We start from the raw sequence: 27182 nt of genomic DNA, 5'->3' as shown, positions 1-27182 counted from the left end.
TAGAAATAAAAATTTGGTAAGATACTTATGACTCTTCCAAGTTGAGCTGATACTGGATGGTACATAGGCCTGACTGGACAACAGATTTGGTTGCTCTCCAACATGCCCTGGAGTGATTTTTTTATTATTATTATTATTTTTTCTTTTTTTCTTTTCTGTGTTGCCATTCAAAATTTTTCCCTAGAGAAGGGCTTAAACCTGGTTTGACCAAAGCATGGAGTTTGCAATACATATTAGAGAAAGTTCGGAAAAGTTTCTAGTTTCTGTGATAAAACTGATTTCTTCCACTTCTCCTCACTTCAGACATAGGTAAAACGAGAGCAATCCAGCCTGCACGTGTCCTGGGCAGCAAATGCATAACCAGAGCTCCCAACAAGGTCATGTACTTGGATGTCCTGATTTCCTACCTCCTGGGATGCAGACCATCTCACTGAGCAGCAACCAGGAGATTAAATTGTAGGCCATAAAGTTTGCAAAATAACTGCAGTGGGGTTTTAGGTCCTCCTGTCTGCTGAATAAGTTTGTTCCTCTTTCAGTGTGGTCCCCCTGCAGGCTGCAGAACCACAGGCAGCAAACAGCTGGTGCATAACACTTACTGTGGGATACTTATGGTTTCATGAGTGTGGTGCTTCATGACATCATTTAACTGGCTGACTGCATGGGAGGTCATCATTCTTGAATCCTGTCTTAGTAAAACTGCAGAAGGACATGCAGAAACTCTCATGGATTCTACTTGCTCTACTCTTTCATGTCTGCCTCTCAGAGGTCTGTGGAAAAGTTGCTACTTCCATGCCAAAGTAATCTGGTGAAATTACGACAAAATGGCACCACATGGAACAATTTTCTGTTAGATCAGTGTGAACGGTGTCTGTTCTTCATCAGATTCCTGGGTAAATAAATTAATTTATGCTCCTCTAGCTTGAAAGCTGAGTTTGGCTTTTGTTCTGACATCTCTCGTGTCCTTGTTTTAACTTTTTTGGGGGTGAAGTGTCAGTTAACAAACTAAATCTCAGTCCTTAGTTTTACATGCTTTCAGGATGATACTTGGTGTGAGGTTGTAGTAATCTGATGGCTGAGTTAACTCTGCTTATATAGCAGAGTTATAATATATATATTTTTATAAGAAAATATAACAGATGTTGAAAGAGTAGGGGAACAAGAATGTCTGGTGTAAATCTATTGACATTGCAGATCCGTATGTAACCAAGATGATGTTTCTTCCCCACAAACTACTTTTGTTAGGAATTGATTGGGCTCTAAAGCAAATCTAGACTTCAGTTAATTTTGGTGACAAGGGAATACTTCATCTTTGCATTTTAACTTGTACCCTCCACTCATCTTTAGGCAATGGAGTGGAAACCAAGAAGGGAGGGAGAGCAAAAGCACATCAGTCATCCACTTTTAGAAACAGTAATTTTTGGGTTTTTTTCTGTGAAACTTCTGCAGTAATTAGCCTGGGAGGTAGCCAGGCAGCCTCTTTGGATTTTATGCATCTAGCCTGGTAGGATTTATTCTAAACTTGAAGGATTTTTGCTACAACTGTGATGTTTTATTTAGAACACACTTCTTTGCAATACAAACTGTCATACAGTGGTGTCTGGCAACAGAGCAAGTGTGCCAGAAACATTCCACTGCAAACCATGTAGACACATGTGAGCCACCCATATGAAGCTGCTGTTCTCCTCAGTGAACTCATTAGTCGTCAAGTGAAAGTTCATGAGAAGTGACTAGAAATGATGCCTTTTTATAATGTATGAAGGAGGGGGTTGAAGGAAGTTGCTGTACTTTGAGGACTGTTTTCAAGCATGAGAACTCCATTTTTAGCTGATGGGTGATTTACTCAGTGCCCTTCTGGATAAAATACCCTTTCCTCAGTATGTGGTGAGCTTGTTGTGGATGGACACACTATAGACAGAGACAAGACTTGGATACTTTAATTCCTGTTGAATTTAGGCATCTGATTACATTTCCAGAAGTTTATGGTATTCTTAGTTGTGGAGAGCATCCTCTATTTTTTACCTTTGTATTTATTATTAAAAATAGACTTATTATCAGAAATAGAATTATTAGTATCCAGTAAAGTCTTCATCAGTGACCTGAAGCGACTTCATATGGTTTTGTCCTTTCTTTCCATCTTTCAACACTGTAATAGAACAGAGCTAATGGAAATTGGGAAAAGTAGATTATTGTCAGAGTTCTGCACATAAAGTGCATCTGTATGCATGAACATTTCCTTTGTTGTATTTCTGGGATTTAGTTTGCTTTGAACAGTCAGGGAGAGAAGCCCAGCCTTTTTCTTTTAAAGGGCAGAGATCTACAATGAAAGGTGGAGATGCTTCTCCATTGCTGAGTTTTGGTTTGATGTTACCATCATCAAACTGTGCATTGTCACTGAGCCAAAATCTGCAGAGGAATTACAGCATATAGGCTGAATTGAGTGGTGGTAGAGGTAACTTGCCATGTGAGATTTGACAAGTAAGTTCTCTTGAACCCAAATACAATCCTACATGACTGTCTCTTATAAGAATCGTAAGACCCTCTTGATCCTTCCTTATACTTGTAATGCTTTGAAGAGGCAGTAATGGACTGAAATGCTAAGTTAGAACTACAAAATTAGAGGCTTTCAAACAACTCTTCAGTAGCTTGAGAGAAGATGGGAGTTTTTATGCCCTCTGATTCCCAAACTCTGCTGTGATTTTAACCTTTTATTCAGGGCCCTTTTTCTTTTTTTTTTTTTTTTTTTTGCTTAATTGTGTGGTATGTGCTTATGCTCACAGGACTAAAATTCAGTTAAATTTTACTTCATATCTAGCCTTGCCCTCACTCTTCTAGTGAAATACAGAAATGTAAAATGTCAGTGTGTGATGGAGATTAGAAGTGGAAGAAATCTTATTACCTGTGACAGTGTGACTGAAGTCAAGTCTTGCTTATTAGGATCATCAATCAAGTGTGACATTTTCTTCCAAGATTTTCCTCTAAAGAATGCTTGATATTGAATACAGACTCATCTTGGGCACATGGAAATGAAAATACCCTTCTGTATTGAGATGGGAAACTGAGCTCACACAAAACAGGCATCCATTTTTTGATCCCTAAGGTGAATCCTGCCAGTGGCTGAATCCTGCCAGTGGCTGCATCCATTTGAGTCAGTCAAGGCCACTTCTGAGTCAACACAAAACTTTTGAACTGCATGGAACAGGTGACCTGTTCTTGAGAGCTTTTCCGGCATTAGAGTAATTTCCCAGGATGTCCTCTGAGTTGGGGAGGTTTGAGCATTCTCATTGCTTTAACATTCAAAGACCTATAAATGATTATGCTGTAAATGAGATGAAGATCCTCTGTTTTTACTAGTTTGTTTAATACACTGGAAGTGATTTTTATGCTACCTTTGGGCATGAATGCAAGATGGAAGATGCAAGTAGGTATGTATCTATTCCATGGGATAGCTGGAAAAACAGTACTTGTTTAGAATTACCAAACTGGGGTCATAGAGTTGTTGGGGCTTTATTCGTATTTGGAGTTTTGTGTGTTGTGTGTTTGTCATTGGCATGATTCTTGTAGACTCCCATTCTTGAATTTTAGGACTGTAATATGACTTGTTTATGGTCAAATTTCATGGTGGAGGCTTTTGGTGGAATGAGAGAGGGAATAATTTTGTTCCATCCTAAAGCTAAGCTTGTTTCTTGGGAAACATTGCAAAGTACATTGAGAAGTGGGTATCTCTTACACTGATAAAATGGCAGGTACTTGGGCACCCTGTCAGTTGTATCTCTATAGCACTACAGTGCTAAGAGTATTTGAGTATAACACAGGATATTTGAGATCACCCTGTGAGGGTGACTGTGGGGGAAGCAGAGAATCAAAGGCTGGAAGGGACCTCAGCCCTTGAGGGGCTATCTGCAGCCCAACCTTCTGCCTACGGAATGGTCAGCTTTGAGGTCAGGCTTCTCAGGGCTTCATTTCATTGGGGCTTAAAACCTCAAAGTATCTCTGAGCAACCTGTGCCACTGCCTGACTGTCCTCTTGGAAAAAAATTTTTACCTTGTATCCAGGCTGAACCTCTCTTGTTTAAATTTTTGCCTATTGTTTTTCTCCTTCCTGTCCTGCAATGCTGTAAAGACTCCATCTCTTGGCTTTTCAATGATATCCCCATAGGCACTGGAAGTGCTGTTATGTCACTTGAAAGCTGTCCCTGCCTGGAGCTGAACAAACTCATCTCCCCCAGCCTCACCCCCATCATGCCAGTGGCCTCTGCTTAACTCTCCTAAATTTATTGGTGTCTTTTGTGTATTGCTGGGGCCTCAAACTAGGCAGTGTCTAAATATGGCCCTGAGTGCTGAGTAGAGGAAGATAATCTCTTCCCTCAATCTACTTACTGGCTCTGCTTGTGTTCATGCAGCCCAGCGTGCTGCTGTCTGTGCCTCCTGCTGGCTTTCAGCCAGCTTGCTATCCTCCAGGACCTCAAGGGACATTTCATAATGCATATCAGCTATTCCTCCCCTTTCCAATTCTAGGTATCTCAGATTGGTATTTGAGATACAGAAGCACTAACATTCCCATCAGCAAAAGGAGAAGGAATATACAGTAGCAAAACACTTTTGGTGACATAAGGCTATTGTCTTTCACAAATAAATAATATTTTCTTTCACAAATAAATAATATTGTCTTTCACAAATAATGTAGGCTTTTGAGGTGAATGAGGAGTAGATGCCAACCCAGGATACCACTGGAAAGAAAAGTAGCAATTTGAAATCAACATCATGGTGGTGGCATTCATAAGAACATACTTTAAAATGTACTTTAAACTGCAACAACTAAACTTAAAAATAAATTACTTGGTTTGGGTTTGGTTTTTTTTTTTTTGGTAATCTAATGACCCATATAAACAAAGTATTATATCCAGCCTGCTCGCATTAATGTTTCTGATTTTTGTTTTCTTCAGCACACCTATTCTTTCTTTATAATTGGAATATACATTTAAAAGTGTTTGCAGTATACCAGGTTGCAAATACCCCTTAGTTTGCAAAACAAAGATTGTGAAGGGAACTATCTTGGGTTTATACTTTATTCTAGAAGTAGGGTGATTTATATTAAATAACACAACTTTTCCCTGAAGCTGTATCTGCAGCTGTATTGAAGACAAACAAAGCAAACCCTGAGCTTTAGATAAAGAGGTGACGTTTAAGGCTTACTCTTGATTTCTTTAAGCCTCCAGCAACTGTTAACCTTTCAGATTGATGCATGTTTTGCTATATGACTAAAAAGATCATAGACTCACAAGAAATTCAAATAGTTGATATTTATTTAAGGAAAGCTTCATTTATATTTTGAGACAGATCTTGCAATAGTTTTGCTGTTGTATGTGATTATAGTAGTATTGCTTCTCTTCCAAGAAAAGCTGTGGTTAGTTTAGGAGGCGAAGCTGCTGTCTAGTTTAAAATAAACTGGATGAAACAATTGGCAATGAATGGGTATGTGGGTGTGTTGTTGGAGGGAGTAGGAAGCTGCTTTGTGGAAGTGATGTGGCATGGGATAAAATCCTGCAAGCTGAGAATGTGAGTGTGTGGGAAACCCAAACTTCATTGGCATCCCATCATTCTCCATGTAGAGCCTTAGAACATGAATGGGGCTCTTCATGTCAAAGAGCAAACTTCAAACATTGAGTCTAGAAGCCTCCTGTAGTTGTAGGTTCAAGCTACTTCTAGGGAGTTAATGGAAGATTGCTGACAAAGTCAAATCCATTTGTCTTTAGACTTATATCAGCTGCATGACTTAAAATCAGGAAAAGCTGAAAAACTGACTACAGAAGAAAAGAAGTATCGTGAAGGTTCCTTAGTGAGAAAATGTGTATAGCATGAAGCTGGAACATTTTCTTAAGCTGCAAAAAAAAACCCCACAGCTACAAGTTCACATGAGTGAAACCATGTAAAAGCACAAACTCAGTCTCTGAGCAGTGGGCAGATGCTGTGACCAACTGGCTGCTTCTCTACACCTGCTGGTTCTGGGTGTTCTGCTGTCAAGTCTTCAGAATTTTGTATTTCAGTCTCTCCAAATCCATAACTGCTGTCAGTTTCTCAACTGAGTTGTATAATTGTTGTGCCCTTTCAGCAAACTCATAAACGTTTATTAACAAGATTATCACTTGTAGATGAAAATCTTTTTCTCAAGTGTCTTTCTTTCCTGCAAGTGGACTTTGAAAGCCTTCCCGATCTGTAGACATCCAGCTTGCTGAGGAAGGTCTTTCCTAAAGAAAACAGGAGTCTGGAAGTCAAGTCCTTCTCCCTAAATAAAAATGAATATGTGTCTTCTTTGTTTGGTTTGGGTTTTTTTTCTAAGCACACCTAATGGCAAATGAGTTTTTTTGTAAATTCTGAATTGTAGATAGAACATATCATGCTAAGCTAGGGCTGTTCTTCCTGTTCACTGAGATGCTGTAACAGCTTCACTGGAAATAAAGTTTCACTTATGAGAAATCTGTTACATTTTGAGATAAAAAGAGATTGGCAGAAATTAGGTCTTCTGGCTCTACAGGTTTATTAATAGTTGAACTTAACTGTAAATTGTGGTAATAATATTTTTTAAGAGTTTAAATACTGTTTTCTTCACAGAAAATCTTTACTGAACTCTTCTAGAGGGTCATTTATGGAGGTATATGAAAACATAGAATGCTGCCCTACAGCAGTCTTACAGTCCTACTTGCTTAGATATGACTGTAAATTCTTACCTGATTCAGCTTCTCAGTTTATCCTGGATGTAAACAGATTAATGCCATCTGTATGTGTGTGTTCACAGAAGGGAATTGTTGCAAGAACCACAGAGCACAGTGTTGATTTCTATCTCTATACTTCGCAGATGACAGCATTTAGAAAGACTGTCTTCAATACACAAAAATTAAACTTTTTACCTTATGAACCAAGACAGCAGCATAGATTCCCTGTACTTTTGTTTGGGCTGGAAGTCTTGCCTCTAGATCTTAAAGCCTTCTTGTTAATAGTCAGGTGGGATTTGGTTGCCCTGTGCCCCTGTGGAGGAAACTGTTTTTGAGGCCATGGCCTTCCTATGGACCCAGTTATTAGCTAGGCCTGTTCTGTAGGGAGCTGACTGTTGATCTTGCAGGGTGAACTCTTTCTCTCCACGCTGCAGGGCTTTCATATTGACTTCTATGGCATCAGGTCTTCAGCTGGAAAATTTCTTTCTGTAGATTTCCCCACACACATTTTAATTAAAAGGGAGAGAGCAAGGAAAATTTATTCTTGTAATTTCAAATGTGGGTTTTTAAAGAGATCCAAAGTAGGCACTTTTAACCACCTGTCATGCTTGCTTAATTTTTCTTTTTTAATTTTATTTGTCCAATCAACTGTCTTCCTTTCAGTTTAGTTTTCTGCATAGAAGACAAGGGTCTCTGAACTGCCGCAGTGATAATCTGATTTTTAGCGAGCATTGAAAACAGATTTATAGATTTATAATTTATAACTGGCTGGAGCTGGCAACTATTCTTGAAGAGATAATATCTTGAAGCTCTTACCATGCCATATTGTATGAACCATTTCTGGAGTTGAGGCAAGTGGAATTTCACTTCACTTTAAAGCAGTAATAACAAAGCAGCATAATTTTCAGCAAAGACCTCGGTCAGAATCAAGAAGGAGCTGACCTCAGAGGCTGAGACTAGCATGTACTTTTAGAGGGGGTTGATTTGACAGCTTCTGGCACTTCTGGTGTGTTCCTTACACTGATGCCCTTATGGGTCAAATTTTGTGGTGGAGCTTTCTTTGTTCAAGTTGATGTTAAAATGCTGAGACTCAGCTGTGAGAATCTTTCACAAACTATATCTTTTAAACAGAAAATTATTAGACTGGAGAAGGAGAGCAGGTTACATCCCCTCCAGTTTTTGCCTATCTCCTGTGCTCACTGCCATAGTAGACCTATCAAAAGCTGCAGCAAGAAGTGTTTGGAGCCTGCCTCTTGTGTTCATTAATGAAACAGAGTTAGCATCTCTCTGCCCTTGCAAGCAGGTGTCACTGCAGCCAGCGCAAATTACAGCTGTATTCAGGGGACAGGAACATGATTCAGCCAGTCAAAAACAATATAAATGAAGGAAGCTTTCACAGTTCAGAGATTATATATTTTTAGCAAGCTGTATGTGATATAATCCAACAAGATAGCTGTATTTTTCTGAACTTAAATGTTTGTTCTGTTCCTGTCAGCAGGCTATAGCACAATATAAAACCTGCAAGTTACAAAGATGAAAGAATATAAGAACATGGTAGGGCGAGGAGATTTTTATCCCATCATTGTTGATAGGTCCTGCAGAAGAAAATGGGTTTGAAGTTCTCTAGATTTCTAAATTTATTAAAAAAAAGAGGTCCGATTTCTTAAGGCCTTCAGTACTTTTCAGCATGCAGTGCTAAGGAAAAATAGGCTCTTAAATGATTTCTTACCAACAGAACTTTCAGTCAGGCTTTTGTGTGGGGTTTGTATCAGTACAGAACTTGAAACTATGATCTTGTTCCCTTTAAGTGTTGGATTAAGTTGGATAGCAGACCTGTGTAGCAATGTCCCATTTTCTGACAGCAAGTAAAAATGCTTTACTGCCTTTTACAGGACATGAAATACAGTAATTTGAGAATTCTGTATCTTTTAGTCAAGTATCACTTGTATATGAATACTTAATTTTAGAAACTTAAAGTAAAGAGGTGGTGACTGGGGAGAGTCTGCAGTACACAGGCAGGGTTATATGTATGAAGTTTCTTCATTAATTCTTCCTGTTCTCCTCTGCTGGAACTATCTGGCAATCAATGAACATTCACTATAGGACATAAGATCACAGAACCAAGAGGCCTGGTCAGCTGTATTTTAGGAACTCTGAATTTAGGAAGTGTTTGGGCAATGCTCTCAGGCACGTGGTATGACTCTTGAGGTGTCCTGCACAGGACCAGGAGTTGGACCCAATGATCCTTGTTAGTCCCTTTTAGCTCAGCATATTTTATTATTCTATGATATGTATTATGCAAATTATGGTGAAGAGAGGACTTCTAACAGCAGAGTGAACTGAGTGTCTCTTGAAGCTACTGCTTGGGAGTTGCTGTGAACCAGACAGGTGTTTGAAGAACACAAGAAGCATTTGAAAATGTCTAGATACTTATTCAAGCTTTCTCACTTATTTCTGTATTCTCATTCAAGATTTTTACTTCTCTGAAAAAGGACATGGGTTGCATAGTCTGGTCAAAGTATGTGCTCAGGCTGAAGTGTGAACACATTATGATTTTTTCATTTTGTTTTTATTGACATGAGATTTTTTTCTTAATATATTTCACTTGTATTTCCACAGATGTTTGTTTCAAGAGCAATTTGAAAAAACTTAAGTATCCCTTTTTTTTCTATATGTAAAAAAGTCTCAATTCTATTTCTACAGCACTAATATCACCTGTGAAGAAGAGGTCATCAGTGATCAATATATTACGGCTCTAGCAGCACAAACCAAACCATCACCATGAAACACTTCCTGAGGTAATTGTTCTGTATTTTCTCAAAAGGGTTGAATAATTATAATTACTTTTATGCTGCAGTAAGCTAACTGGTTTAGCTGTTACAAGTATTACAGAAGGTGTAAACTTCTCTACAAGTTCATACTAGACTGCTTTCTGTTCACCTAGATTTCACTATCTAATTAAAGCTATTTTAATTTAAATTTTCTTTTGCAGTTCTTTATAGAAGCAAAGAATGAGGAAACTGTCTTGTGGGATTGGAGCAATGATGTATCAAATCAGTGGTGCCTGATATGTCAGGGGAAAAGAGAAGAAACAGTAATGTAGAACAGTGCTTGAAAAACATTGTGTTTTTTCCTTCCTGCTCTTGTCCACTGTCTGGAGTTTTGGCGTGTTGTTTGTGAAAGCAGAGATGCTTGCTGAAGATGTGTGAGTGTTTTTGAAGCTGATCATGCTCAGTTTGTAGGAGAAATGTCAGTTACTTGCTCCTACATATGACTTGAAGTTGTTCCTCTATAAACCAAGTATAGAATGAGGGACTTGCAGACAACAGATGTAGGTGCAGAAAGCCTATGTTGTATTTGTTCTGTAGTTGGTGGAGGGAGTTGAGCACTTCTCAAAACTAATACAGCTCAAGAGCTCAATTTGTGTATAAACCAACGAAATTGTATTCTGTCTGTATGGGAGGAACCTTTTCAAGAGGACTAAAACATATGCTTCTGTATAGAGCATCTGTCACTATATTTTTCTCCCTTTTTAGTCTGTTTATAGCAAGGAATCTTACACACTATGGATATCAGCATCATTACCTCTAGGCTGATCATCTGTAATGATTTTGCTGCCAAGACAGACATAGCTTGAGCATTTCTGTGGAATGTTTGGGCAAACTTCCTCATGTATCTTGAACCAGCTGTAAAAGGGCTAAGTAAGCAGGACATAGGCAGATCAAAAGTATAAAGCAGCTATTTGTTCGCTAACATCCACAAAACACAACCAAGGCTGAATTGAGCCTTAATTTAAAACATTAGTGTGCTCAACACCTGATAGGCACCAGCCAGGAGGGAAAGAATTGACCCTTGCAGCTCTGTGGCCCAGGTCTTGGGTGATCCCAAGTCTTCCACCAATTCTGTTTGTACTGGTCCACTGACCTGAAAGTTCAGAACTAGCCTGACTGACATCCCTGCACTGATTTTTCCCTTTACCATTTTGTAACATCTCATGTCAGAGCTTTGTTCTGGAATCCTGCTAAATATTTCCTTCTCAACAGTCCTGCCTCTATAATTTTTACGTTTTTTCTCTATGTTCAACAGCCTGACAAATTGATCACATTGATCACATTGTGATCCATTGGTCACAAATTGATGCCATATGGGATTTGGTTCATGAGTCCTTCATAAAGTGGGCTCTACCATTCTGTGAGAGGGTGGGAGCCTCTGACTAGGATCACAGAGGGTGTTACATTTGCCCCTGTTATGGTCTGATATTTTCTGAACATAAGGTAGTTTTGCTCCCTCCTGATGGAGAAGCTGAACTGTTGACAACTTTTAAAGCTGCCAGCTCTCTTCCTGTTAAACTACCTACTTTGCTCACCCTTGCTCTCCTGGCCCCTTGATGATTTTTCCATGTTGCAGGAAGAGTGGTGTTTTGAATATGTGGGTTCCTGAGGCTATCATGGAGAAGCTACCTTCTACTTCTCTTCATGTTATTCTTGAAGTCAGTGAATTCTAAAATATTTGAAATGTCTCAGAGGTGCTAGATGCTCTTAAATGATCATGGTAGATCTTCTGAAAAACAGTTGCCTATCTAAACAGGACAGTCTAGGACTTTGTTATGGAAGTCCAGTATTACAAATGCTGAACAGAAAGTTGGATGGGGGGATGGGGAGAAGAACACCAAAAATATGAACACAGTGTTGAAATAGGAAAGCTGTTTCTATTTACTTACAAGCATCTGGATTTTCTTATGTTAATCCCTCAACATGAACTGGTAAGAGTACTCTCCTCCCCATATTTTGTTTATATAGAAGAAAACCAGAGAGATTAAGAAGCAAAAATCCTTCAAGAAAAGCACGTACTGGGGATAATGAGTTCTGCTTGATGTGTTGCAACCTGCAGTTGCAGGTTTGTGTGATGGGGAATGAGGCAGTGAAGTGTGGGACTGCAGGGACATATATGTGCAAGACAAGGATATTAAGCCTTCCATCTTGGAAATCAGTTGGAAAATAAGTTAATTTATATTGTGTTCCCATGTTTGTCTGTCACCAATTGCAGCACCTTAACTGTTTGTCAAGATCAAAAGCAGGGCTGAATATGGCAGTGATTCAGTGGCACAGTGTTTTTCTTGCTGCACAATGTAGAACAGACACCAGAATAGCTGATGCTGATGGTGTAGATTATGTCTATGTTTAAAACCAGTGACTTAAGTCTGCACAAACTGCAAGTCATTTTGTTGATAGCAACGTGTAAAAGGCCATAAAACAGACTGAGAGGAAGAGGGCTTTCATCTCTGAAGCTATGATAACCTTGACTTTGCTTTCTAAGTAGAGACTTAGACTGTTACTTTAGCTGTAACAACTTCATGCAGCAGATGGAGACCCAAGGAGGACTTTGAAGAGTGAATTTCAAATCCAGCTTGTTGTAAGTTTTTAGTGAGGTTGAAAGACAGCTCTGGAAATCAAGTCCTATCGCATTGCTCAGAACAGGGTCAGCTATAGCAGGTTGCTCAGGACTGCATCCGGACACATTTTGGGCACCCCTAAGGGTGGAGATTCTGCAGCCTCCCTGACAAACCTATTCCATTTCTTGAGAATCACAGAATTCAGCATAGTCAAGTGTACCACTAAACCATGTCACCTGAATGCCACACCTGTGTTTCCTTTGAATATCTCCAGGGAGAGGGACTTCACCACCTCCCTGGGCAGCCTGTTCCAATGCTTGAAAATTATTTTCATAAAGAAATTTTTAATTATTTCCAATCTAAACCTTTCCTGGCACAAAATGAAGCTATTTTCTCTTGTGTTGGGAGAAGAGAATGATCCCGACCTTGCTGCACCCTCCTTTCAGGCAGCTGTAGAGAATGATGGATTTCCCCCTGGGGCTCCTTTTCTCCAGGCTAAACACCCCCAGCTCCCTCAGCTGCTCCTCACAGCACTTGTGCCCCAGAGCCTTCCCCAGCTCCGCTGCCCTTCTCTGGACACGCTCCAGCCCCTCAATGTCTTTCTTGCACTGAGGGGCCCAGAACTGAGCACAGCATTTGAGGTGTGGCCTCAGCAGTGCCGAGTGCAGGGGGACGGTCACTGCCCTGCTCCTGCTGGCCACACCACTGCTGATCCAGGCCAGGGTGCCATCGGCCTTCTTGGGCACCTGGGCACACCCTGCATCATGTTCAGCTGCTGTCACCAGCACCCCCAGGTCCTTTTCCACCAGGCAGCTTTCCAGTCACTGCCCCCGGCCTGTGGCACTGCCCGGGGTTGTTGTGACCCCAGTGCAAGACCCAGCACTTGGCCTTGTTGAACCTCATGCAATTAGCCCTGGTCCTTTGATCCAGCCTGTCCAGATCCCTCTGCAGGGCTTTCCCACCTCTGGTAGGTTATCACTCCCACACAACTTGGTTGGAGAAATAGTCTGTCTATTAAACAGTCCGGTAGCTGGAGTAACCCTAAATCCCTAAATTTAGACTCTTATGCTCATATTTCCAATTCAAGGCAATGTCCAAATGAAAATAGTTGGTCTTTTTCAGCTTGCTCTGATATGAATTATTTCTGACATCTGAAATATTACTAATGAAAAAATAAAACTGTTTCTTGGTTAAATACTTAATCTTTCAGGGCTTTCTCTTTTTGTTATAAAGGGGTTCTGAGAAGTCAGTCAGCAACGCTTCTACTTAGACTGTAATTTATCTTAAACATCTGAAATAATAACAGCTTGGAGAACCAACTGTAGTAGACACATTTTTTTCAGTAAATCCTAGAAATCTGACATCCTCTCTTGCTCTACTGCAAAACAATCTGTAAGCTCTAGCAGATTTTAAGTGTACTGGAGTCACCAGATAAAATGAAAATCAAATCAGCAAACAGCAAGAGCAGTGAATGTGTAGAAAGCTGCTGTTAAAAACTATTCTCATGTCTTCCCTAGTTGCCACAGTGAGTTGCTCCCATGTCTAAATGGGGAGATAAGGTGTATTTCAGTTGTCAAGTCTGCAAAGGCACAGAATGAAGCAATTTCTTGTGTTTTAAAGGAGATAGTAGCAGGTCTGCCTATGGCAGAAAAGGTGATTGGTATCTGACTTCTTGGTTGACCTTGTGTATGCACTGTACATTATGCACATAAACCAAAGATAGTCAAGTTATTGAGCTCCTAACCGGGCTGTATCACTTGCTTACTCCTCCATTTGGACAGCTTATCAGCCATGACTAGTGTGTCCTTGATTTCTCAAGCTGTAATTAGAATTCTCAGAAAGGAAATAGTGATGTGTAATGCACTCTTTTCTGAGATGAGTACGTCCTTTAGGAAAAATAGTTGTGTAAAAATCTTCAGTATCCATAGGACCTAAAAGAGGACACACAGGAAAGAAAATTATGTGTAAGTATGTTCAGTGACTTCTATTTCATTCTTTTAAACTAGTGGGCTTGTGGGGGGTGAGGTTTTTTGTTTTGGTTTAGGTTTGGGGTTTGTGTTTGCTTTGTGTTTGGGGTTTTCTGGTAGGACTGGTCATTTTGGCTTGTTTTTCATTGGTTTTTTGTTTTTTTTTTCTGGGGTTTGCGTGCTTTCCCCACAGTTTTAAGTCCAATAACTAGCATTATCTAAATGAGCTTTTCATTTTTCCCAGAGTACCTATGTTTGTTACTAACTCTGAAAATGCTAAGGTTCTGAAATTACTGAGGGAGGGAATAAGCACCTTCTATTTTATTAATTTCAGAAATATTCCACAGTAATTAATTTCTACTTCCCTTCAGGAAGTACTTCATGTTGCATTAGACACACATCTTGCTATCTAGGTGAACAGACTACACAGGAAGGAGCTTCACAGAAATATGAGGCAACTTCGGAAAGTTTCACATAATTTTGCTTCTGATAGTTTATCATGGAGAAGGCTGTGCTTATCTCCTAGAGCCAGTCACCTTTAAATAAAAAGCCAGATTTCATGAAAATGTGATGTCAAACTGCTGTTGGAGAGAGATGTAAATTCTAATAGCCATTGCATTTGCCATTTTCATCACACTGTCCCAGCATCAGCTGGGCTAGTCCAGGGCAAACCTGGAAACTCCTTGTTGAAAATCACTTACGTCCTTCCCTTTTCAGTGTTGGGATGCGAAACAACATGCTCCATACTCTCTGCTGGTTGCTGCCATGTGCTTTCTTTCCCCAGGCAGAGCAGCACATGCTGTGGAAAATAGAAGCACTGTCTCTGCTGCAGCAGTACTCTAACTTTGTGCTGGCTTTGGCTCTAAATTTCTCCTTGTCTTGCAAGGATCTCAGCTATTGTAGAAACCTCTTCCTTTGTCTTCTTTGTCATGGAAGAGGGCTCTCCAGAATCTCTTCTGAGCCCCATTATTGCTGATAGAGATTGTTTGCTTGATTGATTTTGTCATGCAGCATCCTTGGCAAGGGAACTGAATGTTGATTTGACATCTTATTATGCAGGGTTTTTTCTTTGTTTTACTTGAATAAATGTTCATATGAACTGTGTTAATACATGTATAAACTCAAATATGCAGGTCCATACAGCTGTTTGGAATACAGGAGGAGAAAGGAACTTGGATTGAAATAGAAAAGAGTAGAGTGTGAGGAACACCTTCATTTCTGTAACACTTCTGTTCTTAGATCTCACCTCAGGATCTGAAATAATATTGTACATGACCATATAAACTATTTTCTGTGCTGAGAAACCTGCAATGGCAAGCAGGTGGGGAAAAACCCTGCAAAACAAACAAAGAAGAATAACAAACCAAAGAAAAATAATAAAACCCACAGAAGACACTGAGTGGAGAGGAGGTTTAGAGTTTAACTCCAAAACAAACCAGAAATTAATGCCACTGTACCACAGTCAAAGCATTTGGCGGTGCTTTTAGGGGTTTTCTGTTCATGATACACTATATTTTGTTCTACAGTGCATAGGAGCTAACCTGAAACTTGCCTTGCATAATCACCAGTGTGCTTTTATTACAGGATTTCTGCAAGCAAGAATTCCCTTTTGTAAACAGCTTGTGATACTTTTTATGTTTTTCATGTTACAAATGGAAGGTTTCAACTGTTGTAAGCTTGAGATGGATGAGTGGTAGAAAACTGAAGGTACCCACAAAGGCTAACTTTCTTCTATAAGCTACCTAGTCAAAATTAGTGTGTGTTTGGTTTATTAGTAATAGCTGCTAAGCATATTTTAGTGAATCACAGAGGCAGTGTTTGTGTGCTGTAGCGTCCTGTTTTCAGTAGGTGCATTTTTATTAATCTTTGTGCAAAGATTACACAGCCTAAGCAAAATTTTATTGGAGAAAGTGGTTGCAATTATGTGGTGACAGCTCCATCCCATTTGGAGTTTTTCCTTCAATTTTCAGATCTGTCATTGAGCCTAAGGCAAAAATATGTAATTCAAATGCAGCTGATACCTTCCCTCCTCTAAGTCCCCCAAGCTTATCTACAACACAGTATTCAATTATCCACAATGTAGTACAAAACGTTTTTTAATGAAATGGATTGTCACGTTTCAGCATTGGAGGCAAGTAACTATAGGCATGAACTTTCTTAAAGGCCATGTGGTTTTTACAGGAGCTATATTGCTCAGTAGAAGGAAACCTTACATGGACTGTTAACATGAAGTTAAGTGAGTCTTTAATCTTCCATATATTGGTATTTTTTTGCTTTAAAAGAAACCTAACATTTGGAAACAAAGCACACCAAAAGAAAGCAACTCTTAATTTCTACTACAAATATATGATGAAAATTCAGGACTTGTTTTACCATACTCCACCTTCCAGTTTGATGTTTTCCTATGCTTTTAGCCTGACTACAGAGCTGAGTCATGCTGATGAAACTAAGGGATAGCCATAGGTTATATTTGAATTCTTCTTGCTCTAGAGGAAAGTGTCCCTGCCCATGACAGGGAGGTTTGGAACATGATCTTTAAGGCCCCTTCCAGCCCAAATCATCCTGTGTTGATTCTATTATTCTACTTCTAACAGTTGGAAACTTAAAGAATGACTGCTTGCCTGATGATGGTCTTGCCCCCTGGTACCTGGTGTTGTTCTTAATACTGAAGGTGATACCCTGCTGTGAGGAGCAAATGAACTCTTCACTGTATTGTGTTCTGGCATGTCTTGGGTCAGGGATAAGGGAGTACCCAAATACTTTGATGTCACACCAGAAACTTATTTCTTGTCTAAAACTTAGTTCTGTCATGGGACTAATTCCTCATTCTTTAGGTGTCAATTTGTAGCTAAAATAGAGGCTTCCTGTTGAATAAAACTAAGGAGGTTTGCCTGCATGCAGGCATTTGGGAGTACTAAGTGAATTAACTAAAAGTCTGAAGATAAAATATATGCTTTTAAAGCATTTTAAATACTTGTGGGGATGCTTTCCATTTAGACATAAAATGTCTTTAGTTCCCATAGCTTAATCCCCCTTCAAAGATGATTAAGCTGAAGCCAACATAAAGCAGATTAAACTCCTGTGTGGACATTAACATGCGTTAATTCATCTTCCCTTCCTTGAACATCCTTCTACACCATGCCCTTCAGGAAGTTTTTACTAAGTGATGGAGCTCTTCAAACTTTACATACATACATATGCATATTTATAACTGATTTGAGTATCTGGAATTCAGTGTTTTGAAATGATCACTGCAGTCTATTGAAAAGGATAATAGAGTCTCCTAAGAAATAGCTGTCCTTTGTAAGCATCAAAAGCAGAAAATAATGGGCCAATGGTGAATATGCACACACACAGAACATAATGGACCAAATTATTTGTGAATAGTTACTGGCAAACTAGCATGTCAAAGTTGTATTGATGTTTTCAAATAATATAATCACAGAATATCATCACAGAGAGGTTGAGATTGGAAGATTGTAGACATCATCTAGTCCATCCCCCTGTTCTAGCAGAACCACCTGTAGCTTAGGACCATGCCCAAATTGCAAAGCTCTTACTGCTAGTCCTTTGCAATTTGTCTTTTATGAGATGTGTTTCTGAACCCAGGGACTGTGTATGGATCCATGTGTACCTGAGGAGGCTGACAGATAGTTGGATAATGTGGCAGGATCTGTGCCACCATAGCCATAGAAACAAGAAAGATAAATTATTTCCAAATAAGTTTCTTACTGTAATGCAAACCAAATTTAAAATAGAGTGCTTCTCATGTATGCAGCCTTTTTCAGGCTTTTGTAGGATCCCAGCTGAGCCTGGGAGGGACCATAGCAGGTCTCCAGTTCAACCTCCCTCTCACAGCAGGGTTAGCACCAAGGCCAGACTGGGTTGCTCAGGGCTTCTTCCAGTCAAGGATTCAAGAACTGAGGAAGGAGACTGCACAGCCTCTGCACAACCTGTGCCACTACCTGACTGTCCTCGAGGGGAAAAAGCTTCTCCTTGCAAGGCTGACTGTCTTGTGTTTCAGCTTAGGGCTGTTGTCCCTAGTCTACTGGCACAGTCTGCAGGACCGTGAAGACCCCAGCTCTGTTTCCTTCAAGATCTTCCCACAAGCACTGAGTGCTGCTGTTAGATCCCCCTGAATCTTTACGTCAGGGGAACAAGCCCAGGTCTCCCAGCCTCTCTTCACAGGGCTTGTGGTCCAACCCTACCATCTTCACTGAAATACATCCAGTTTGTTAAAGTCTGTCTTCTGTTGCTGGGGCTCAAAACTATTTTCAGTAGCTACATAAGGGCTTTCTTGGCTTACTGTCAGTTCTGTACTTTGAGAATTTGTGCAGCATCAGTTCTGTGTAACAGCTACTCTTGGGAAGAACTGGCAATCCTCAGGACAGGTTCTTGGACACCTTTTCTTCTGAAAGGCAAGAAGCTTTGATCACCTTAATTTTCCTTCTTAGGGACATGACATGAATGCTGTCAGGATGTTAAGTTTGTCAGGATAACCAAGCACTCTGCTCGGAGCAGATGGTTGCTGAGACAAAACTAAGCCAGGATGTATCATCCTGGATTCTCAGCATCCACTGTATCAGGGTGGGCTGTACTTCCTTCTCATGTAGTCCTGTTTCCCCAAAGCATTGGTAGGAACTATACAGCCTTTTCTCTTAAGAGGACAAAGAGTTTTCCACAAGTACTGTTTTAAAACTCTGTAGTTTACTTATTCTTTGCTTCTAGTTGTGGTGCTTTGTGTGTGGGTTGTTTTGTTGGCTAATACTAAAAAGCGTGATTTAACATTTACTGGCATAAATGTTTGTAGTGTGATTGCTGCTTTTGCGCTGAAGGTGCCCTTAGGCAATGGGAATTTGGGGTGAGGAAGTACTTTCTGTTTGGGTGGTGAGCATATTGAAACAAACTCTGTTCCAGACTCTTATTTTCAGACTTCTTCTTTTGCCAGGATGTTTGTCCAGGTATGCCTGTACTTCTACTGCAAATGTTTGTGGCGCTGCCTGAAATTCGTGGTCAGGAAACTAACAGGTCAATGTGAATTGCAAAGGATCTGTTACAATACCAAACCTGGAGCTGCCAGAACTATGAAAATAGGTAACTGCAAAATACTTAGTTCTGCATACCTTTGTAACTTTCTGCATGTGTTAAAAATAGTATGACATTGTTATTAGAAATAAGTTATTAAATTGATCCAATGTTAACATGCTTGTCTGACATGATGCTTTTGAATACTTCCCTTACAGAGGCATCCCTGAAGGGTTCAAAAAGTAAGGTGAGTGAAAGATCTCATTATTCACCTTTTCTCTTATGTCCTGTGCTGTTGGTTTGTTCAGTCTGCTGTTTGCTCACCCCAAAAAATCACTTTAAGGTTTGATACGACTTTACATGTTCCACTGAAGAGGGTCTTATGTCTGCAATTGCCGTTGATCTTGAAAAGTTGGGCAGCATCCTGTGTTCCAAGGACAGGCCCACTGTGGCAATGATGGAATCAAGGGAACAATTGCCATGGTGGAGTTCACGAGAGTGAAGTGTTGTAATTTGGGAGTTCTTGGCTTGATTCCTCATATTATCTTAGAATATCTGTAATCTTAAGTCAGTTGCTTGTAAATTTAGAAAAGTCAGGGTTTTGTCTCAAAAGCAACTTTCCCAACTTTGTTCCCACTTCTACTTTTAAATACATTGATTGAGAAATGCCTCTTTCACTTCATCCTTTTACTGTACCAGTGGTTGTGGGTATGTTAAATAACATCCTTCAGCCTTTAAATTTTCTGTCACAAGAGTCAGTGATGTTGAAAACCTTGCCCGTCAGCATTAGCTAAAGTGATGTCATGTAGCTCTTAGTTCAGCATAGTACTTCCAAATGTATTTCTAGCACAAACAGAAAGTCACAATCTTATTTAAAAGCTTGCATATTTGTGCAGTCTTGAGACAAAGCACAAGAAATTTCAGCCTCTTATGTTTTCAGATGGCATGTTGGTTTTTGAGTACTGAACCGTCAGGGGCATTTCTACAAATAGCAATTATGTGCGAAAGAAAGGAAAGACTGTTTTGCGGTGTTAGTGCAACATGTTGTGTGAGGGAATGTCAAATGAAGGCTATAAATAACTGTGTAATTAGGTGGATGGTCTGAAGCTGCTTCTTGATCTGCACTGAGGCCTTTGATCATCTTCACTGACAGCTGCCACAGAAATGCAATAAACTGACTACAAGGGCCAAGGTACTCGCGTTCTTAGAGGGCAAGTGCTCTGAAATGAGTCAGTAAGGCTGAAGTTTGGAAAGATATGTACATGTGTTGAGTTGGGTCTTCTGGGCTCTTAATGCAGAAGCTTTGGGATATAAAATTTATCACTGTTAATTTCTGTTGAGTAATAGCTTCTATAGGAATTAATCTGTGTCTGAAACCTCTTTGTAGCGGCTGCAAACATCAGTAAATGTTCACCCTGATGCTATTGAAAAAACGATAGATGACATCATGGAGCTGAAAAGGATTAATCCAGATAGAAATCCACAGTAAGTTCACATTTTCCTTAAAGAACAAGTGGGAATTACTGATTTCCTCAGTTCCTGGGTCCATGGAGAACTGCTTTTCCATAGTTATTTTGGCTTATTTGAAGATTTTCTGTCTTTCAACACAAAATTCTAATTTTAACTTTGCTGTCAAAAAACTGATGTGAAAATGAGTGATCTTTTATGGTGATTTAACAGGCAAATCCTGAGTCTTTTATCTGTCTTAGTATATCGTTGATGCATGGATTTATGGGGGTCACTTTCCCAGGAATAAAATACCCCCAAACCAGGGGTTTGGCAGGGACAGGGATGGCTTTTTAGAAAGGCGGTATGTGGCCTTTTGAGTAGGGAAGAAATCATCCCAGATTACCTGATACGGACATATACTGGTTTGCATTTTGAAACTGCCTTTAATTATCCAAGCACAAGTTTTAATGATATAACTGATATTTATTATTGTAAGAAGAGATTGACAACCAAACATTAGATTTACAAATGTGTATTTCAAGAATAGGTGACGATAACACTTTTGTGGTTGCCGTATCTTTCAGTTCCTATTTTAAGGCACAAGATGTCTAGATCAGGAATAAGTAGGAAGAAAGTTGAGAGCTGTATTATCCAGGTGATCAGTCTGAGGTTCACTCCTCTTCCCAAGCTTGAAGTTAGTACACTTAATTAAAAATGGGTATCCATAAATTGATAGCTGTTTTTCTTTAATTGGTCAGCAGCATCAACAGGTAAGGTTGTCCCAAGGTCTTGCTGCAACAACAAAACCCAAAAGCTAAGTTGGAAAATTATAATTTTTTTTTTCTCATTACAGAAATCTCCCTCCCAGCCCACCCCTCAGTAAAAAGGCCAATAACTGGGTAGTCTTAAAATGAGGCTTCACTGATCATAAAGGAAATAGAATACACTGCATCTCTCTAACTTGAGAGACAACTCTTGTGATTGCTTTGAATTGAAAAATTGGTGACCCAACTGTTAAAGAAAGGAAGAAAATAAGAGAAACAAAATAAAGAGAACCCCTCATTCTCATAGCTGAGAAGCCCTGTGATTTTTTTTTCTGGAAATGAGCACAGAGCTTTTCCAGGGGTGTCTCTTGACCCTGCCCACATGCTCTTCAAAGGGAGAGTGATGAAAGACCAACTGCTTCAAGTGAAAGTGAGGCCTTTCTGAGAGGCTGCCATCTGAGGAGGGCATCACAGCACTGGTACTCTCGTGTTGCACAGGGTGCTGATTGCTGAAACTCAGGAAAAAAGCCCCCACCAATGGCAAGATTAGTGAAGGTGACACATGAGGAAAAACTGCAAGATGTAAATGTGCACAGCTCAGAGCCTGGCCTGTGGACATCAGTAACTGCAATGTTTAGCAGTCAGGGTGATCCAAGTACTTTCCTTTTCAGTGTTGGACCCTTGGGTAACATCATTCCTTGGATGGAATGATTTCAGGAGAAAACAAGAAATTAATTATTCTTCTGTTTAACACCAGAGATCACCCTCTGATTCCCCTCATGGCATGTCTTTGGCCTCTGAGGAAATGTTGTCCTTCAGAAGAGAGAGAGAGAGCAGACGTGCAAATGACTTCCCCTGGCTTGCAATCAGGACCCTGAACATTTGGTTACATTTTTGGTGATCTGGTCTTTCTAGCACATGAAAAGACCCTACAAGAGAGCTGGAGAGCATGTAGTGACAGGACAAGAGGGGATGGATTCAAACTGAAAGACAGGAGGTTTAGATTAGATGTTAGTTTACAGTGAGGTATGTTAGGTGTATGTTTACAGTGAGGGTGGTGAGGCACTGGAACAGGTAGCCCAGAAAAGTTGTGGATGACCCATCCTTGGAAGTGTTCAGGGCCAGGCTAAGTGGGGCTCTGAACAATCTGATCTAGTGGAAGGTGTCCCTGTTCATGGCAGTGGGATTAGGACTAGAAAAATTTTAAGGTCCCTTCCAACCCAAACCATTCTGTGATTCTATGATAATATTTTTTTTAAAATACCACACAAAGGGTGAAAAAAAGAGCCCAAACAACCCAAACAAAAAATCACCTGCATTATCTTGTTTTGATCCAGTTGGTGTTCATATGCTTAGCACAGGACAAATGCTTAATTGTTTTCAGACTAGAACACTTGCATTCAATATTTTACTGCAGTTGAGTCTCTCATCCCCTTTCACCATGACACTTCCCTCCCATTTGGTTAAATATCTTCTTAAAACAGTGAGGAATGGGGGCCTGAATTGTGCAAGATGATGTCACATACATAGATACATGGTCTGACACTAAATTTGTCCTTATATTAAATTAGTCATATTTCTGCTGAACTTTAGACATCTGCACAGAAGTTTTACATGTAGCCATTTATTTTATACTGACATTTTCAAGAGAAATTTGAGCGAAAGCAGGTCAGCTCTTTCTTTAGACACGATTAAGGAAAAAACAATGTCTTGCCTTCTCTTGAACATAAAAAACCTGTATCCAAACTGTCTTGTTTAGAAGCTCTGGCCTTGTGTTAAATAGCAGAGACTTGAAATTTCCTGGGGTAAGGACAGGGGGACATGTGTCATGCTATATGTGTTTCTGCAAATCTGTGTGCAGCCATTTTTGTTAATGTGGCATCTTTGCAGAGCTGAACGAGCATCCCAGGGGTGCTTGCACTGGCTGTTCTTGAGGGCTGTGGGCTGCTGTGATCTAAAGAGGAGAGGGCATCCCGTGGCAGTTTTCCTTTATCAATGCTTCTCAGATAAGTCTGTGTATTTAGCAGTAGGAACAAGTAGGTTGAATAACCTGGTGGTGACATGTGCAGCCTACACTAACTATGGAAGCAGACATAGATCACAGAAAGGCTTGGGTTGGGAGGGAACTTAACAATCTAGTTCCCCTGCTCCAGTTTTGGACTTGCCTCCATCCGGTGGAGCACCTGGAGCTGAGTACAGTGGGAGTCCAAGCACAGGTACATTGCTCCTGTGCTCTCAGAACAGTCACAGCCAGCACCAGGGTGACAAGGAGGAGGTGTGAAACATCAGCACCTCATCCTGTGCACCCAACATCCTGTGTTTGGCAAGAAAACAAAGCATTAATGAAGAGGAAGGGGGGGAATCTAATTTGACCGCTGTCCCCTCACCCAAATAACATTGCATGGAGCTTTTGACTGCTTTTATATAAAGTGCAAAAATGGTTTTCTTTGAATATGTTGTGCACCTTGGATCTTAAAAACATGTATTTTTTTAATATAAAATTGCTCTGCTTTGCCACAGCCTGTGTTCTGCTGCTCTAAACTATTCTGAGGCTATAAAGAAGTTAAAAACATTGTGGCTGTGATTTAGACATACTCTACAGCAATTCACAGTCTGCCAGGCTTTTCAGCTTTCTTTGAAATGTAGCCTTTCTGTAAAATTGGAAGCTATAACTAGTGAAGCATGTTAAAAAAATAAAAAATAATAATAATAAAAAACCAGTAAAGAATGGAGAATACTGTGGAAGTTTTTCTGTCTGAAAGGGTTATAGCCTCAAATGGGATAAAACTACAACGGACATCTCTGATTCTGTAGATTAACCATGGAATCATTTAGGTTAGAAAAGCTTGAAAATTCTGAAGTCCAGCAGTTAACCCAGCATTGTCAAATCTACCATTAATCCATTTCCCTAAGTGCCACATCTATATGTCTTTTAGATACGTCCAGGGATGGTGACACTACTACTTTCCTGCAGCCTGTTTCAGGTCTTGACAACACTTTTGGTGAAGGAAATTCTCCCTAATATCCAATTTATACTTTTTCTGGGGCAACTTGAGGCCATTTTCTCTTGTCCTGTCACTTGTTCCCTGGCAGAAGAGGCCGACCCCCACCTGGCTGCACCCTCCTTTCAGGCAGTTCCAGAGAGCGATGAGGTCCCCCTGAGGCTCCTTTTCTCCAGGCTAAACACCCCCAGCTCCCTCAGCTGCTCCTCACAGCACTTGTGCCCCAGAGCCTTCCCCAGCTCCGCTGCCCTTCTCTGGACACGCTCCAGAGACACGCTGCCTTGCTTAATCTCATGCAATTTGCCTTGGTCCATGGATCCAGCCAGCCCAGATTCCTCTGCACAGCCTTCCTGCCCTCCAGCAGATGAATACACTCATTCAGCCTGGTATCAGCTGCAAACTGTCTGAGGGGGCTCTTGGTCTCCTCATCCAGATTATCTATAAAGATATTAAACAGAACTGGTCCTGAACTGATGCCTGGGGAATGGCACTAGTGACCAGTCCCCAGCTGGATGTAACTCCATTCCCTACCACTCTCTGGGTTTGGCCATCCAGACAGTTTTTTACCCAGTGAACAGTGCACCCATGTAAGCCATGAGCAGCCAGATTCTCTAGAATGATGATGGAAACAGTTTCAAAGGCTTTACTAAAGTTTGAGTAGAAAACATCTACATCCTTTTCCTCATCCTAGCCAGGTCACCTTGCCATAGAGGGGAGATCATTTTAGACAAGCAGGACCTGCCTCAAAAGATAAGCAGTGACAATCCTTCTGTTCAGAAAAATTAAGAGTACTACAGAATAAACAAAATGTTTCTGTGTATTGAACACACAGACAAGGAAACTGTGCAGCTTAATATCAGTGCAGCCTGTGTTCCATAGAGGAATAAGGGTGCACACTTAGCTTGCCCTCTGAATTCATACCAGGTGTTCAAATCATTTTAGACACTGTTAAATATTAAAGGGCTTATTCCTGTATATAAGCAAATATTTCTATAAGCATGGCAGTTGCATACTGCATGACTTGCATTTTGTATTATAAAATCTTAATGTAAAGCTATTGTTTGATGCAGAGTTTTCTGGTGGTTTTTTTAAGTTTGGTTTAGGGTTTTTTGAGGGTAGTTATTTCATATGTGTTTGGTTTGGGTTTTTTCATGATGTATCAGAAAATGTGAAAAGGAAACACAAAAATCTGAATTATAATGAAAAGAGAACCATTATGATTATTCTTAACATGAGACAAAAGCCAAATCTGCCTGGAGGCAGATCTTTGAATCTATATTACTTCAGGGTTTTGGCTTCTTTATGCTAGCTTTTGTGGCACAGAAGCAAAACGATTATTTTTAGCTTTTGCTGAGTTTTCTCCCCCCTCCCCTCAGCCTTTTTCAAGTTTACATCTCTGATCCCAGGGAATTGTTTGAGAAGCTGTCATTGGAACAAGGAGAAAGATTCAGTAATGTGCTTGTTATAGGCATTCAATGCTGCTGTGTATAGTTATAATGGGATTTCAATGTGAAAAATCACCGTTCACGGTTTTTAAAAAATCCCAAATATTATCATCTAAATGAGATTATGCTTTTCACAATGCCTTGTTTAATGTAATATTGATCTCTTGGAAATGATCCTGTTGCAACTGAAGTGTTAGACTATCAATTCACGGATGTAACACTAGTTGTGTGTATTGGTTGTGTGTGTACATGGTAGTGCTGTTTCATGGCGATACATGATTGAGCTGAAGTATTTTGCTCCCCCCACCCTCAGGTTGGGAGTCTCTCTTCAGGCATGCCTGCTGCAGATTGTGGGGTACAGGAATCTCATTGCAGAGGTCGAGAAGCTGCGCCGAGAGCCGTACGATTCAGAGAATCCACAACACGAGGAAATGCTGCTGAAGGTAGGCACTGAAGAGGTACTTAGAGGGCATCCTTTATTCATGTCAGCTCCCAAGCCTGCTTCATAAACCTCTTTGAAACATCACCTTCCTCCATCGTGTACCTCTTTTAAGATAAGACTACACAGCATTATTATCTGGTCTGTGTGTTACACCTGCCAAGCAAGCAGCTCACTCCCTGGTTGATAAATGCATTTCCCTTGGCTGGACTATATCTAGGCACTGGATAACGCAGGTCTTAGAGCACAGAACTGTTATCTGCAGTGAGCTCTGGAAAAGTAACTTTATGTCCTACTTCAGTGCACCTTTCTCCAACACAAGAAGGGTATTTTTCTCTATTAACCAAATTTATTTCTACAATTTCTTACATTTTTGAGGGCAATGTCTATGTATACCAATAGAAAACATGTATTTTTTATTGTGTGGAATGGAAGAGTGGGAGCTGATGACTTCATAGTTACTGAATATATTTTCAAGTGAAAACGAAGTGAAACTATTCTTTAGATAATACATGCAGAGTCATAAAAACTGTACCAGTTGGGTTTTACTTCCTTCAATCTTTCATGAAAGCCTTGCACTGGAGCAGATAATAAAAGCATTTTTTCTATCTTGAAGCCATAAGCAGAGGAAGAGCTAGAGAATTCTTATGTTAGAAAGAAATTGAGGAAAGAATAAAGGTTCTGGAAAACAGTCTAATAGCAAGCCCTGGCCCTGATCCTGGTTTTAACCATAGGTATTGCAAGATGCTTCAGAGAATGCCAATAAACACAGAGAGTTAAAATAAGTAATAGTGAGTTTATTGGCTAAAAGCAAAATGCCTTCTTAGAGAATTTTTCTATAAAAACATACTATCTGTTTGGTTGTGGGGGTTTTTCTTTTTCAATTTAAGACAAAAATACAGAAAACTTTAACAGATGACGATGATGTAGCTTGCAGTGCAAGGCTTTACACGATTTACAGTGAGAGCTTCTGGAAATTTTACCATAGTT

General features: G+C 40.1%; 1 protein-coding gene across 2 annotated transcripts in view; it reads left to right on the top strand.

Annotated features, from left to right (window-relative positions):
- ELMOD1 (ELMO domain containing 1) overlaps positions 1-27182 on the top strand; it is a 42586-nt gene that overhangs the window by 5688 nt on the left and 9716 nt on the right. The window contains exons 1-6 of one of the 2 annotated variants that reach the window (XM_088051383.1): positions 9452-9507; positions 15653-15775; positions 19017-19162; positions 19312-19340; positions 20481-20578; positions 26067-26196. In XM_088051383.1, the coding sequence (XP_087907509.1) occupies positions 19018-19162; positions 19312-19340; positions 20481-20578; positions 26067-26196 (402 nt within the window). In that variant the 5' untranslated portion in view covers positions 9452-9507; positions 15653-15775; position 19017. Of the gene's footprint in view, positions 1-9412; positions 9508-15652; positions 15776-19016; positions 19163-19311; positions 19341-20480; positions 20579-26066; positions 26197-27182 lie in introns of those variants that run through there. The other variant, XM_088051381.1, reaches the window with a different exon arrangement.

The sequence above is a fragment of the Pseudopodoces humilis genome, chromosome 2, assembly GCF_049639895.1.
Source record: "Pseudopodoces humilis isolate 2021_Gansu_Grassland_sample_001 chromosome 2, ASM4963989v1, whole genome shotgun sequence".
Classification (NCBI taxonomy): Eukaryota; Metazoa; Chordata; class Aves; order Passeriformes; family Paridae; genus Pseudopodoces; species Pseudopodoces humilis.
The sequence above is the reverse complement of the archived record's forward strand: the minus strand, read 5'-3'. Positions and strand labels throughout refer to the sequence as shown.